The sequence below is a fragment of the Pygoscelis adeliae genome, unplaced genomic scaffold, assembly GCF_000699105.1.
Source record: "Pygoscelis adeliae isolate BGI_AS28 unplaced genomic scaffold, ASM69910v1 Scaffold22, whole genome shotgun sequence".
Lineage (NCBI taxonomy): Eukaryota > Metazoa > Chordata > Aves > Sphenisciformes > Spheniscidae > Pygoscelis > Pygoscelis adeliae.
In genome coordinates, this window is record NW_008824350.1 from 763428 (window position 1) to 778947 (window position 15520).

The window sequence follows — 15520 nt, forward strand, 5'->3', positions numbered from 1 at the left end:
CTGCTGCACCCGCCGATTCCAATGGGGTTTCACTCTGTCTCACAGCAAGCTTTTTATCCTCCTTGGCTTTTTGTTTGAGTCTAAGCCATTTGTGCTTTATATCAAGGAAAGGAAGTGTGCAAAGTATCAATTAGCCATTTATTGAATGGGGGCTAATGATAAAAGAGCAGAACTGGGGAGAAGTGTGTGTGTGTGATGACCCAAACCACAGCTGTATGTGACTTGGCAATACTCAGTTTTGGGGCATTTAGAGACATCAGTTCAAAGCATTTAACTGTCTGACATGGTGTGATAAAATCCTGCACTGGGTGCAGTCTGGAGTGTGGTTCCCTCTGTACCATCCTCGTGTGCCTGCCTTGGAGGTAGTTGCGTGTCCTCGCCATGCTCCCCTGCAGCAATGCTGACTTTTGCTCCTGTCCTTGCAGTCTGAGCGACGAGAGGCAAACATGGCCCAAGCGCCCACTGATCCAAGTAATGTGGAAACCGCTGACCCAGAGGAGAGTTCTCCAAATATGATAGTCTACAGAAAGGTAAGGATTTGGAGCTGTTTGCAAAAATCTCTTCTTATGTGATTGACTTTTAAAAGGATACCATGCCCCTTTTGAAGTCAAAGGTATGTTTCAGGCTGCTTGGATGCATAGCTGAAATAATTTTCGGGAAAGTCAGTATTTAAAACTATAGCATTTGGGAGCTTGGAAGTCTTACTCTGTTCAGTGGAAGCATTTAAGCTTGTTAGTATAAAATATTTGATGACAAACTAATAACTTGAAACTTATAACTTCTTGTGAATAGTTGTGATGTGACTTTAGCTAATTGTTCAAGTTTACTAAGCCTAACTAAACTAATTGTACGTACCTTCCAAGTTTTATCACACTAAGCATAAAGCAGCTGGCATACAACAATCTTTTAGTACATTTTTTTTTTATTTTCATGTTGTGTTTTTTGTTGCATAATTTACAGTTCAATTCTTTGCAGGTAGTTGTTATTACTTCCCATTGCATTGCTTAAATTAAAGAGAAACCTCTCAAGTGCTAGTGAAAAATGAATTAGACAAAGGTAAAATAACAGCAATGCATGATATCAAAGAACATTCTTTCACCATGATAAAATGTCTTATTCTGAAGTACTTTGGAGGTAGTATAAAAGATGAAGGAAAGCAATCTATTGACCCATTTGCTAAGGCATTGTTTTACTCTGGGGTAGGTGTATCCGTTATCTATGAAATGGAGTCTTTTTGTAATTCAATGAAATAATGTAAACATATTTTATTTAACCTGCAAAATGTTTCTTAAGTAGCATGCGAAAGTGCTGTATGGTTCTGACAAAAATAAAATTTCCTGCATGGCTCAAAGAAGCTACCATTCTGTTAACTCAAGAGCTACAATGCCAGCTCAAATCAAGTTTCCTTGCATAGTATGATCCTGGGTAAAATTTATATTCACTCATTTTTACACCTTACAAAATAGTTATAAATAACTAAAATATGTTGGGTGTACAGGGTACTGTTTTCTGCTTGCGTGACTGCAATCTTGATGACTTTCATATGCTGAGAAAATAATTCAGGTTTCGTATAGAGCATAAGTTGTTTAAAGTGTTACTTTTTGATAACCATAATTTTGGTTTAGTTGTTGCATATTTGGTTTGGAATCTGGAATTGTTAACATGGGAAAACTTTCTGGGTAATGTGTAGGCTTGTTTGTTTTGAATGTGTTATGAACACAATTTGGCTGCTAATTTGGAAGTAGCAGTAGTCAGTTAGTCAGATTATCTTTTTAGAACCTGTTTGCTGAGAGGTCCAACACCCCAGCGGGTTGAAGCAGATATGGGATATGAAAGAAGTTTCTGGTTGCGTGATCTAGAATTAGGGCATTAAATCTGTGACTCTGCAGAGAATCCACTTGCCTATTCTTGAAAACATTGTTTTATTTGAATGTGCCTCACTTTTTCTATTAATCTCGTGGCATTTCTACTTAAGGATTTCTCCATGTCTTTGCCTTTTAGTGTTTCATTATTGTCACTGTAGAATAAGGCTCGCAAGTTCTGCGGTATCAACGGAGAACGTACTCATACCATTTAATTCATCTCTCCTTACTGGTGTTCCTCAGATTTCAGTATTATCAGCCCTTCATAATACAGTCATCTGTCAAAATACATAGTTATGTTTTAGAATAGCATGCCCCGTGCATTGTTCAGTAATACTGTATTCTGTATTGTCAATATTAAGCTAACGCATGTCTGTCAGGTTTTTTGTTGAGGGGTTTTGTTGCTTCTGTGAATAGGGTTAATATTACCTATTCTTCAAAGCTAATTTCCACTGGTGATTGACTTTCTAAATCTAATTTACTGTTTGATATTAGCTATATGTATTACACATCAGTTATATGTTCCTTAGTGTTGAGAAATCATATGCAAAATCTGAGACAAGACTTCTATTCTCTTGATTATCTCTCCTCTCCCCAAATGAGTGTTTAGCTCTTCATCTCTTATTTCCTTTCAAATGGCTTGATTGCCAGTAATGAATGAGAAAAACACTGCACTGGACTCCCTGAAATACAGAACACAATCTGCCAGCATACCGTACAGTTCAGGGTTGGTGGTGTGTCACAGCAAAAGAAAAGGTTTGCTTCTCACAGCAGGGATCCTGAGATGCAATTGTTGATCCCCCTAAGGAAGAAGTAATAAGGGTGGGCTTCAATAATGGGAGCACAGTAATTCCTGCTGTGTCAGCTGTTTTGTTGCTTGTCATAACTGTCACGTTTGTGGGTTTTGAGGGAGGAAAGCCCTACAAGTGCAACAGCAAATTGTTCATGCTTTCCTTACTGAGACTCACTGAAGTCTATTTGAAGTTCATAAGCCAAGAGGGTGGTTGTGGTAGCCTGGTTTTCTTTATAATCACTAGCAAGAGATACACGTATCTGAAGGACAAATCAGATCTTAGGTGGTGCCGAGTGTCCCTTTGGAGCAACCTCTCGTCTGTTTTGTTTAAGGAGGAGAGCCTAGAACAGGCTGTTCTCTTTACTGAGGTAGGTAAAACTAAGTGGGATGGATTTTGGCCATGCAGAACAAAATAAACTAATTTATTTTTACTCCAATTAGTTTGTGATATTCTCTATGGACTCCTGCAATCAAATGGATTCTAACTGCTTCGATTGCTACAGCAGATGGTCTCAATGAGATAAGTCTTATTTTCTTCTACCTTCAGGGTTAACCTTTTGGGGGCTGATATTTATCAAATTGTCAAGCATGGTATTTTTTTAATCCAAAATGCTCAATATTGCCCTACAGTTCTGGAAGACATCTGTGTGTGAATTAGGTAGTGCAGATGCACTCATTAGAGTAAGTAGTGTTTAGGGTGTGATTTGCCTCACCCTACACTTGTTTAAAACGAATTGTACCCTAAACTACATGAGTCATATTGACTAGGTCTCCATTGACGATCATGGGTGCCTCAACATGTAGCTGTCAGGTACTTATGTCATATGGTAGACATCTATAACTAAGCTAGCTGCATCCGGCTCCTAGGATTTGTGCTTCCTCTCATCTCGCTTTATGTCCCAGTACTTAGCCCTGGGCTGGTTATAGGGCTATGAGTAGTGCCACAGTAAGGATGTGCTGTCATTTATCTTGTGTGGTGTAGTGATATCCAATGAAAAATTTAAGGGTACTGCAGAAATTGCATTGCTGTTTAAGTACTGCTCTGTGAGTAAAACGTAGGAACCATGTTTTCTTTAATTGGTCTGGCCACATCTGGAGAAGATGGTGATGTATTTTTTTTTTGTTGGGATTACTACTAGCAGAGTGGTACGTGGTGCTTAAAAAGACTGTTTGAAATGCGTTACCCTCCTTTTCATGGGAGCAGGTAATGTCAATACACAAGGGCTTCTGTGGAAGTGAGTGACATCCCAGTCCTCACTTCAGTCTGTGAGTGTTGTGTGGGTGCTGCAGCACGGAAGGAAAAATGCAATAAAAAGCCAATGATAGGAGAAAAATGCACTCCAAGCAAACAGTAACAGAAAATATCAATTGATTTTAAATGCCTGACACATTCCCTTGAAATCCAGCTACCCTTGATGGCCTTTCTGGCTTCCAAGTGCTGGTTACTATGTCCCAGGGGCCCTTTGGCTCATTGTTCCAATAATCCAGGTCTGAAAGTTCACCTTCTGCAGACCGTATTGAAAGACAAATCGTTCATGGACACCTTCTGGCACTAGACCTATTAGGTGACCTATTACCAAAATAATTTGGCAAATCAAATCTTCTTACAGAAAGGATGGTGAAAAATTGTCATGTCACTGAAAGAAAAGAAACATCGAAATATTTAGGGCTTAACTAAATAAGAACTGAAAATACGAATAAGGAAGAATTGTTTAGGAGTACCTGGGGAATATAACAAGAAGAATGAAAACACAGAAATGAAAATCTAGATTGGATAGCAAGGCGTACTTGTTCCTGAGAGAGATCTCTTAGGATGGGGAAGAGTTCGCAAACTGTACTGTTAGAGATGCTTAGAACCACTGTGAGCATGCATGCTCTGAGGGATATCAAAGGGTATTGTCAAAGAAATGACCTGGATTATCTGATGGTACATTTCCATCTCTGCTAAATTTTGCCAGACACATCTTTTATATCTGCTTGCTAACATTAGCACTTAGTGAGTTAAATTTTGAATTTTTATGGTTACTCATCGTAAATCTTTTGAACAAGCAGGAAAATCTAATTTCCAATGGCAATTACTGTTCTAAGTAAATGTAATACAAACTTGCAGCTGCCACAAGATGCTTTCAGAAAAATCTGAGTTGTTTGCTACCTTCAGTACTTGGCAGCCTTACCCCCTTTTTAAATGCTGGTTTAAGATCTGAATTGTAATCATATAAAAAAAAAAATTGCAACTTTACATTAGCAGCTTTTCTCCAGGCAGATTCCAAGGTTCCAGTCGTGGCAAATAGCTGGAGTGTTGCTGTCAGACCTGGTCCAACGTGGTGATAGGGCGGGAAATGGGAGATCAAGCAGTTGTGAAGACAGATGTAAGCATGCAAAAAATGTATGGACCACAAAGCAGAAAGATGGAGGAAGAGACTGTTGTTAAAATTAGCTGTTCAGATAAGAAAAAGATAATGCTGGTATTGGGAGCTAGTCAGAAGACCAAGACTACTATTTGTTTGCTCTTAAGTTGTGCTAAATAGCACATGAAAAACTATCTCAATAGGACCCTGTCCAAGCAACCGAAAGCAGACAAAAACCCATAAGGGTATAGTCCAAATGATGACTTGTTGCAAATAAAGAAAAAAAGCTGCAGTGTGTTACAATGAGATGGATTTCATGCATACAACTTTTATACTTTAATAAATGAAAGCAGTCTACATCTTTTTGTGAGGTTTCCTAACCCTTTCAAGGTTTTAAGAGGTAACAGAACCTAAAATGCATTTAAACCGAATACTTTTGGCATTCTTTTTATTTGTCTCTTGAGTTATATTTTAGGATTCTGCTGCATGTAAAGGCCTTCAACCTTATTTTTGTACATGAAATCTGAGATTCTCACACATTTGCTTCTGTTTTGTAACTGGTTCTTTAACATAAAACTGTAAAATTTTGATGATAATGCACAAGTTGATAACACTGCAGACCTGTAGTCTTCAAATTTTACCCAAAGATTTTTCTGTACTGTCGTTAGAGATTACTTTATGACATTTTAAGCCAGCTTGCTCTTGACATTTCCTGATTTTTACTCCGTTTCCAGACTAAAAGCAGTAACCCAGGATTAAACTAGGACTGAATTTGAGAGTACATATCAGTACTTCAGGAATTGAAACACGCACAATTTTTAATAAGTAACACCCAAACTAGCACTGCTCATGTTGGAAGATAAATTTAAACCTGATCTTGTTACTGAGATATGTTAACATATAGGTTAGGCAGCAGGGCAGCTTTAACTCTGCACTTCTGTATTGCACATTGAAAAGGAGGTTTCAGTTAACTTGTCACTGCAAATACTCATGTGCCTTGGCTGTAAACAAAAGTTGACCATTTCTTGAAACCTTGCTAATTTCTTTATCCAACTGATTTACTGTGTCAACAACTTTTGACTGCATAGGGTGTTGTACAGAGAGGGGGAAACGCTTGCGTGCAAGATGGGCTACTTGTTAAATTGTGGCTGCAGTAAAGGCAGAGCTGGATGGTTTTTATCTAGGAGATTCCCTCTTGGCATTTCCTGTAGTAACAGGTGTAACATTCAATAATTCTCCTTTCTGTACCTCATATAGCAAAATCTTGGGGAGAGGAATCACAGTAGTGGCATTAAATTTAGTCCTATGGAGAGAGAGAGGCTGTACAGTGGAGGACAAAGGTGGGAACAGCTGTGTGCAAGAGATCTGTTAGGTAGGAGCAGCAGAGAAGAGAGACCTGAGTACACTGGTAAGTCATGGTCCAGTATTGTGCAATGGCAATGAAAAACACAAATATAATCCTAGAGTGCCTTGGAGAAATATTTCCAGGGGAGTGATAGGTGTCAATAGTATTATGCAAAGGGCCAGTGATATGGCCTCATCTAGGTCATGGTGCAGTCTTCTCTGTTGTCATCTCCTGTCTGTCAGAAAACGTGACCTGGTTACGCAGGATGGACTAGAAACAAGTGGCTTATTTAGCTGAGCAAAACAAAATGAGGTAGGAGAGATGTAATTACTCTGCAGGAGTGCTCTAAGGTATAAATGTCAGGCAGGGAGAAGACCTTACTAAGCTGAGGATAGTGCTGGCGTGCACACAAATTTTTATAAATTTCTGATTAATAAATGCAAGATGGGAATTAACATGGGAAATCTAATTCTCAGAAAAGTGGAATTCTGGAGCAACTGCTGCACGGAGTAGTGTGGCCAAGGAAGCCAGCTGGTTTTAGGATAGGTGTAGGCGTGTTTTTGAAGAGGCCTGTGTGACATCGTTTCTTACAAAAGTAGAGAAGGAGACAAAATGAGCCAAGAAGTCTTTCTAGCTTTACATTTGTACCTTCTTCAGATCACCTTGAATAGGGATAAAATACCTGCAAATACCCTTTATTCATGCAAGAGCAAACAATTTGTACTGCTGAAGTTTGACACATGTCGGTGTCCTTGAGCAAAGCTAATGCCACTGACCTTGATGGTAGCTGTCAGGGGAGCCTTGTGGTAAAGCTGGGGACTGTGGGTTTGATTTCTGCATCTCTTAGATGTGTATGAATGATTAATCATCTAAGGCATTAGTGTAAAATTGCAAGAAGTTAGTGCCAGAGGGCTTCAGAAGCTGATTTGCATCATTGTTTAGACACAAATAAAGCTGTCATACAAATGGTGGGAACATGTTTTTAGAGTCAGGTGGAGGTGATCCACCTGCAGGAAGGGCTTTTGGACACTTTGTGGTTTGTTGTTTCTTTCCATCGTTTGTTTTGCAATAATAGTTAAGACTTAGCTGAGGTTAAAGATTCAGATTAGTGGGTGGTGTGCGAAGTTACAAATAGGGAAATGCATGTAACGTGGCAGGTAGGTAGACCCTCAAATAACTATTTTCTTGTTTCTCTTTTTAGATATATAAATACATAACTATACACACATGCGCGTGCACATACTCACGTGCCTTTGAAGTAATGAGGATGAAAAAATAACCTTTATGTTTTTCCTGGCTATATCGTTTAGCCTAATACAGGAGATACATTCTTAGAACATATATAAGATATATTAAAAAGATATATATGTATATTATTTTCTTATATATCCTATATGCCTTAAATCTTTCCATTCAAATAATGCATGCATAGAATAATTCGTTTACATTTTACACATATGAATCTGTCTTTCCGATCTTGGAAAAGGTAGCCTTAGCCCTCGTGTAAAGGTGGCCTTAGCCCTCGTGTATTGTATCCCTCTTTGTAGTTAGTTATTTCGGTGATAAGCCTATAGCTATCTCTTTTTTTTTTTTTTGTAGTTTTCTCCATATTCAGAAATAGTTGTCTTATTTAAGTTTATTTAGTTTTCTTTCCTCTCTGGCTCATCTTTTCTCTGCTCCTGTTTGTAACTGAAACAAACTGTCTCTTGCACCCATAAAAGTCTTACAGTGATCTATTACTTTAGCTGTTCTCAGAGGCAGAAAAAAGACGAGCCAGGACCAATAGCTATGATAACGTCAAAGTATATTTCTAGCAAAGCAACCAGTGCAAATTTAGAATACAGAGATAAAACAGGAAGGTTCAGCTAGAGGGTAAGATTATGCTATTATAGCTGTAGCACTTAATGCCATGCATTTTTGGAAGCAGTTCTCTTTTATTCCTCCAGCATCTTTCTCATGTCGTTCTCTGTGTGTTTGTTGTTGTCAGCATCTTAAGTTATGGTCTTGGAGTATTTTCACTATGTTTGTTGATTTACTTTTGCATGTTGTTTTGGGCAAGATGCTGACTATGAGTGTTTTCTTTTTGCCTAAAGCATTATTTTAGCCATGGGATTGTTTCATTTATTAAAAACAAAACAAAATGAAGTAGTGAAATAGTAGAGAGCTGCCAGCCCGACTCGTTCCAGGAGGCAGCTTCTGGCTATTTCAGATGCAGTCTTGAACCCTAATATTAAGATGAAAGAGAAAAGAGTTTGGATGGAATTGGATGAAATGCATATGAAACCACGTTTTTTTGTTTTGTAATAGAACTTCAGCTAAACCCTTATTCTATCCTGATTAATAAAATATCACTTCAGAGGATCATGAACTTCTTTCATAAGGCTCTGCAATAAAGCTTGAGTGGGAGGATTCATTTCAATAAATAGAATTACATATGCGGGACCATGAAAATATGCAAATGAAGTGCCATTTAAAAACTCATGTTTTGCATCCTAAGACATTTTGAAGCACACTTTCTTTTTTTCATGAGAAGCTGTCATACCATGTTCAAGGGGAAGCAATTACTTTTATTCTTTTTCACTGCTGTTGTTGTCCTGTATCTTCTTTTTCCTTGTCTCTCCGAAGTTAAATGAACTGAAGAAAATGAAAAGTAACCAGTTAACCAGACACTGAAGTGCACAGGTCTGCTTAACAACGACTTATATTCTCATTGAGTGTATTTGATATTTTAGTTCAAAGGCTACATGTCTTTGGGTGGGTGGGTGGGGAATGAGCAAAGGTGTTCATTTAGATAAGATGTCTGCTTACTTTGCTTTTCTTCGATGTTAATGGAGCTCATTAATATTACCTTGCATTGAAGTGTGTGGAAATTATACTTTGGACCAATAAATCAGTGCCTCTGAAGGTAAAGTGATACATATTTGTAAAGTGATACATATTTGTGGCATACACAAGAAGAAATGACAAAATATTATATGTATTTTTCTAATGCTTTAACTGAGAGTACAATGTGTGGAATAGGTAGGAAGAAGAATTTAATCACGGAACATGTTAATGACTTATTCAGATCTCTTTCTTGGTTGAGAGAGAAAGCAGATCAATTTTGTTCATATTTCGGTTTTGTAAAACTGGGGTTCTGTGGGATTGAAGTCAAATAGAAATGATTCTATGGTTATGTTTTTAAACTCTAGATGGAAATGGTTTTGTGTACCAGAGTCGTCTCAGAGTATAGTGCTGCAGGTGTCACTTCTGTTCTCCTCCTCTACCAACTATTTTGAGTTGTACTTTTTCCCCATTTGATGAAAATAGGTTTGGTGGCCATTGCATATTAAGAATTTTCCTCTCTGGCTCTGTTACCATTTCACATGTTTTTTCCTTATGTCTTACATTAGTTGGCAGTTTTAGCAAGGAGACCTGGAACTGGAGGGCTGTGGAGGCTGTTTAACAACCTCTGTATTTGCAAGCACAGTTCTCCTCTGCTTGTTGGCATGACCATGGCTGCAGGAGCTGTTTTGGTGGTGCCCCAAATAAAGGGAATATTTCATTCACTGATGCTATAATTGGATGTCTTTCCCCATCAGTAAATCCACACAATTTTGTTAAATGTGGGCTTGTAGCTATGTACAAATTAGCTCATTCAATAACGTGCACAAAATGTCACATAAACCTTGGCAGCACTGGGTTCTTGTCACTTGCACTGTTTCCCACTGGGCTTTTAATAGTAAAATTAACTGGAGCTCTGTTAATTATATTTTTTCTATGCATGGAAAAACAGGGCTACAGTAAATGGCACTACTGTTGTCTGTCTGTACGCTGAAGATAGTCTAACCATTGTCTTGTATCTAGAAAGTTATCTGTGGAAAAAACAGTAACTAAACCCACATTTTTTTTAATAATGTGAAAGCATCTGTTCTTTGGAAACAGGGAGCCAAAGTGCTTTTTTCCTTGGTCCTCTTACCAGGAAAGGTGACCTACTTTGGTAGTGATTTTTTTTTTTAAGTATTTTTGACTGGAAAGCACATAAAACGTGTTGAGTTTTATAACAAGTTTTCCTTTCTGCATGCAAGAAAGAAACCTCCGTTTTCTTTTCCAACGATAAAAATGGTATTTAAGTTGTTTGTAGTGTATTTAGCATCAGTGGTGCTCTCTTCCTCCCACTTCAGAGATGTCTAAGAGTTTCAGGGGGCATAGGAAAGACCTTGACCCAAACTTGCATGAAATTGTGACAGACTAAAAGTTTTGTGGCGGTGGCCTATGCTCTGGTTCTGTCTTTGCTAAAATGTTCATTTTGTGTGTGTCTGACATTCGTGGGTAATAGTGTTTGAAGGAAGAAAAGAGGATTGAAAGAGCATGCACCAAAAGTAGGCAGAAAGGATAAGTGAACTGAAAGGGTGATGCATTTTGGAGAGAGGGTTAAGACTCCAAGATTGCTTTTAAAAAACCAGTATTTGCTGACTTAGAATTGCAAGAGATATTTAAAAGTACTTAAAGCATTTCTTCAGCAGTCTTAAAAGTATCTGACTCCACTTGTGGGCTGCATGCAAGCTCTAATTGTAGTCTGTTGCTGTCATCGTTATCTTTAATTGTGTAAACTTGATTTATTTGAGAAACATTTGGCCATAGAAGGAGGCCTCTGAGGCCTCACCTCTGAGGTCAGGCAAAGGCACACTGAAGCTACATGCTCCTGTAGCTTTACATACAAAAAAACTCATTTTGCAGTTTCCTGATTATTTTTTTTCCCCCAAAGTATTTCATTTGACAGTCTTACCATTCTTACGGTGTAGCTGTTTTAAGTTGGTGGAAATTAACTGAAGGTTGGGTGCCCTTTAGGCCACTGTTGTCTCAATAGCACTGAGTTCATCTGTCAGACTGAGGGAGAGCAATGAAGGAGAGACGTGGTCATGTGCTGGGTCATATACCCTGTGGTGGACACTGTTTTACTCCCCTGATTTTGGTGCATTCAGTTGAAGTGCTGAGGAAGAGTCAATGACCAGAGAAACCATTTAAATATGTCAAGTTGCAGAGAGCTTCTTGGGGCATTCAAGGAGAAGCAGCTGAGATGCTTCTTTCTAAATGAATTACAAAAACATGCAGGAATGAGTAAACCAGCTCTGTTACTTTAATTATTTTATCCCTAGTGTCTTAATTTTTTGCATACTTATTATGGCAGTTGACCAGCTTTCTCTGTGGCAGCCTTGCCACTCCAAGAGTATTTTCAGCAGGGCAAGCAAAATCCTTAGACTGGGAAACCGGTTAATGGAGGGAGATTGTAATGAGAGAGGAGGCGGCTGTTTTAGCTTCTAGGCTTACAACTTGCAGCCAGACTTGAATCTAAAGTGTAAGAAAACAATGACAATTTGCCACCTCTTTGTGGGTCTGTTGGAAATCATTTCATTCTGGTTCATTTTGTAGCAGACAGACACCCCTTGCAAAAGAAATTACCCTGGAGGCACTGTAGTAGCATGAATTGAGATGTCCAGAAAATATCAGTCTGTCCGTCTTGGCTCTGATAGTTTTGGGTTCTGTATCCACAGGACCTGACAGTTTGATCCTGTGGGAAATTAGCAGTTTAGAAGGGAAGGCAGCAGCTTCAGCACAAAGGAAGCTCTCTGGCTCCCTAGGCACCCCCTCACCTTGCCAGTGTTAACTCCTGAAGGGGCTTCTCAGATGTTCTTCTGTTCGTTCCCCTGGTGCTTAGCAGTTTGGATAAAAATCACACCCAGCTCTTGAATTATCTTTCAATTTCACTTCAACAAAATTTGAGAAGAGCTCTTGGAAAGGTCAAAACCCAGCCCTTGATTGAAGCTGGAGAGTGCCTGTGAGGTGCACAAGGAACCCCTCATTGTCTGTGGTGTTGCCATCCATGAAGTCAAAGCTTCACTAAGTACTGGCTGCCTCTGATGTTAAAACAAACAAACAAAACAAAACCAACCCCCCCCCCCCCCAAAAAAAAAAAAAAAAACCCAAGAAAACAAAACAGAGACCAACGACCAACTGAACAGAATGAAGCTGGTGGTGAGTATGGTGATAAATGCCTAATCAAGTGATTTGGGATTGCTGGAAAAGGACTTTTCCACTGCCTATAGTGAGCAGTTTGTAATTGCTAAGAGCAACAAGGTGACAATGTGTCTGCTTTTACCTGGAGCACTCAGTGTTTCATCTGTTTTATGATATTCTGTCTTTGGTAACCCAGCGACCTCACCATCTGTGTCCATATGTATTTACTAAGTTTGGCTTTTGTGTGGGTGTGTTTTCTGCTCAAACGTTGCTGCCTTAGATCTTAAGCATTCATTGCTAATGCTGGAATCTGATCCAAGAAATGTCTTTTTACCTCTGTAGAATGCTTAGTGTACAAAACTTGAATTACTGCTGACAAAATGTTTACCTAATGGAAATCGGTATTCTCTTCCTGGATTCCTAAGGATGAGACCTTTGAAAGAAACATCTGAAATATTTAATAAGAATTGTTATTCGTTGTTAGTTCACTAAGTTTGCAAGCAGCTGAACAAATAGTCGAATCATTATAAAATGGCTCTATAATTCACAGAGAAACCAAATGCTGAAAGGTGCATTTGTTTGGGGATATCGGGATGAGAATTTTTTTATTTAAAGAAACTGTTTATGAAAACTTGTGTACAAGGTATCAGTAAGGATTTTTATTGGGTTCCTGGTGGTGTGTTTATCAAATCCAGAGATGAAGACCTAGACTAGCTCCAGTATTGCAATGCACCCACCCAACATATTACCTTGATTTAAATTCTTTTGCTGCCTCATTGAGGGCAGGTATTTGAACTTAATCCTGTGACATCAGGTGCATGTTGTCACAGCTGGGCTCCTGACTTCTGTTGCCTTTTTTTTTTCCTTCCTCCCATGACTTTTTTTTTTTTCCCAAATACCTTTTCTGTTTTGTGGAATGAAACAATATGTCAAAACCATTACATTTTTTAGAAAAGCAATCTTGTTTATCATCCTTATTATGGGACCGTTGCAGCAGTGGTGTAGGAACTTAATTTCTTTCTTTCTTACAGTAAGATCAAGGGGCTGGGAACTTAAGCGTTTGTGGTTTTTTTTTTTTTTTTTTAAATTCATATTCCAGTCTGATGACTTCTTGATCTTGGAAATTTTTCCAGAAACATCACAGGAAACAGATTCTCTTCTCTGTGGCTTCCTAGCTGAAAGTGGAAATGTGTAGCAAACCATTTAGGTGCACGTCCGAAGCTGTCCTCCAGATCTTGGCAGACATAGCAGGTCAACTAATCAGGGAGCTAATTGAGGCTATCACTAATTGTTTACTCAGGACTGCAGAGAAGAGCTTGGAACAGAGCAAGTGTTCCCACATAAGTAACAAGTGATAGGACAAGAGGAAATGGCCTCAAGTTGCACCAGGGGAGGTTTAGGTTGGATACTAGGAAAATTTCTTCACCGAAAGGCTTGTTAGGTATTGGATCAGGCTGCCCAGGAAAGTGGTTGAGTCACCATCCCTGGAGGTATTTAAAAGACGGGTAGATGAGGCACTTAGGGACATGGTTTAGTGGTGGACTTGGCAGTGCTAGGTTAACAGTTGGATTTGATGATCTTAAAGGTCTTTTCCAACCTAAATGATTCTATGATTCTATGTTGGAAGAGCAATATATCGAGGAGAGATGGGTTAAAATTGTGTAGGAAGAGCCTCGGGCAAATGTGGTGCTCAGGAAGGAGAGGAGGGATGGAGGAGCACTCTTTTTCCCATCAGGTCACATGTTGAATTTGGCTCACTGTGACTTTTAAGGTAACGCTCTCATAAAAATTGGACATTCCCATTTGGTTTGGCTAATGCTTTCATGCTTTGTCTAACCTACCCCCGACTCCAGAATGACAAAAGCATTGTTGCGCTGAAGCAGGTAAAGCTTTCGGGATCTTTCACCCCCGCTTCTTGTCCTAATTAAAGCCAGAGTGCTCTCTTTCTCTTAGGTTCATACAGAAAGAAAATAAAATTTTCCAGAGTTCTGTAATGGAAATAAACTCTCATCTATTACCGTGGAAATCAGGTTAAGTAAAAGCAGGGGCTCTTGGCCTGTTTTATGCAGGTTCCTTAATCGTGACTTCCATTTCTGCTATTACTTTGGGTCAGAGCATGAGTAGCCAGGCCATGGGTATGGAATTTGAAATTTATTTTTTACACATTGCTGAAATAAAAGCTTCTCCTTGCTGAAAAATTAATTACTGAGTGTTCCAGCACCTTATAAGATATTTATACGTTCTCCTGAGTCCTGTCTCTTCCTGTTTCAAAGTGCTGTCTTGAGAGCAGTTCAGGCGAGAGAACTGCTCAGCTGCACTTCATAGTCTTCCTCTCTGCCAAGGAGTCTCAAGACAGCACTCAAAAACAAAGAGACATACTCTAGGGAAAGTATGAATATTAGATCACTCTGGTTTAATCATTTGGGATACAGTGGCCTCAATTTATGTATCTGACGTTTTGGGGGTTTTGTTGTTGTGGTTGCTAAAGTGCATCTCAAAATTGTTAAATCTAGAGTTCTTAAAGGCATTGGAAATCCCAGATGGGGTAGTGCTGTTGTGGTACTGTCGTCCAAGGTCTGTGTCCAATGTGTAAAGAATTTGATGACAAAATTAGTTGTCTCTCACTTTAATGACTTTTTGTAGTGTTTTCATTGTGGTTTTTTTCCCCCGTTGTCTTTGAAATGGAGAGAAAAGAATAATTTGCTGGTTTTGCTTCATTTGGGGATGCACAGGATAGACGGTGGCCTGATTAAGTAACATCCTAGAGTTGCTTGTTCTTAAAGGGGAAATAGTTGCTAGCATCAAATCTGTTATGTAAAGAGGGGGCCCTCCAATGAAGTGGGTCAGAATATTTGTTCTGGCTGTGTTGGAGTGCCAGCATGTGAATCTGTGTACTTCGTCGGTGCTGCTGTGGAGCTACTTGGCTCAGCTATGTTCATAAAGCTGTTTTTCCGTGTTGTAATCCAAATGTTACCGCTAACGTGCCTTGCATTTGTTACTCTTGACTTTCTTCGTGGTTTAGCTACCTTAGTGCCTCCTCTGAATGAATGAGAAGCTATCATGAGTTTCCAGCATCTGAACTGTGTAATACAATTATTCCTTTTCTTTGAGAGGCTAGTGCAGACTTCAACAGGAGGTGAAAAAAAAAAAAATTGCATCTGATGAAGTTGATATG

General features: G+C 39.0%; 1 protein-coding gene across 1 annotated transcript in view; it reads left to right on the forward strand.

Moving 5' to 3' along the window:
- The first annotated feature begins 446 nt into the window (after positions 1-446).
- The window catches only part of RGS6 (regulator of G-protein signaling 6), a 250330-nt gene continuing 235256 nt past the window's right edge, over positions 447-15520 (forward strand). Inside the window, exon 1 of the mRNA XM_009319242.1 lies at positions 447-530. Coding sequence (XP_009317517.1) covers positions 447-530 — 84 coding nt within the window. The remainder of the gene's footprint in view (positions 531-15520) is intronic.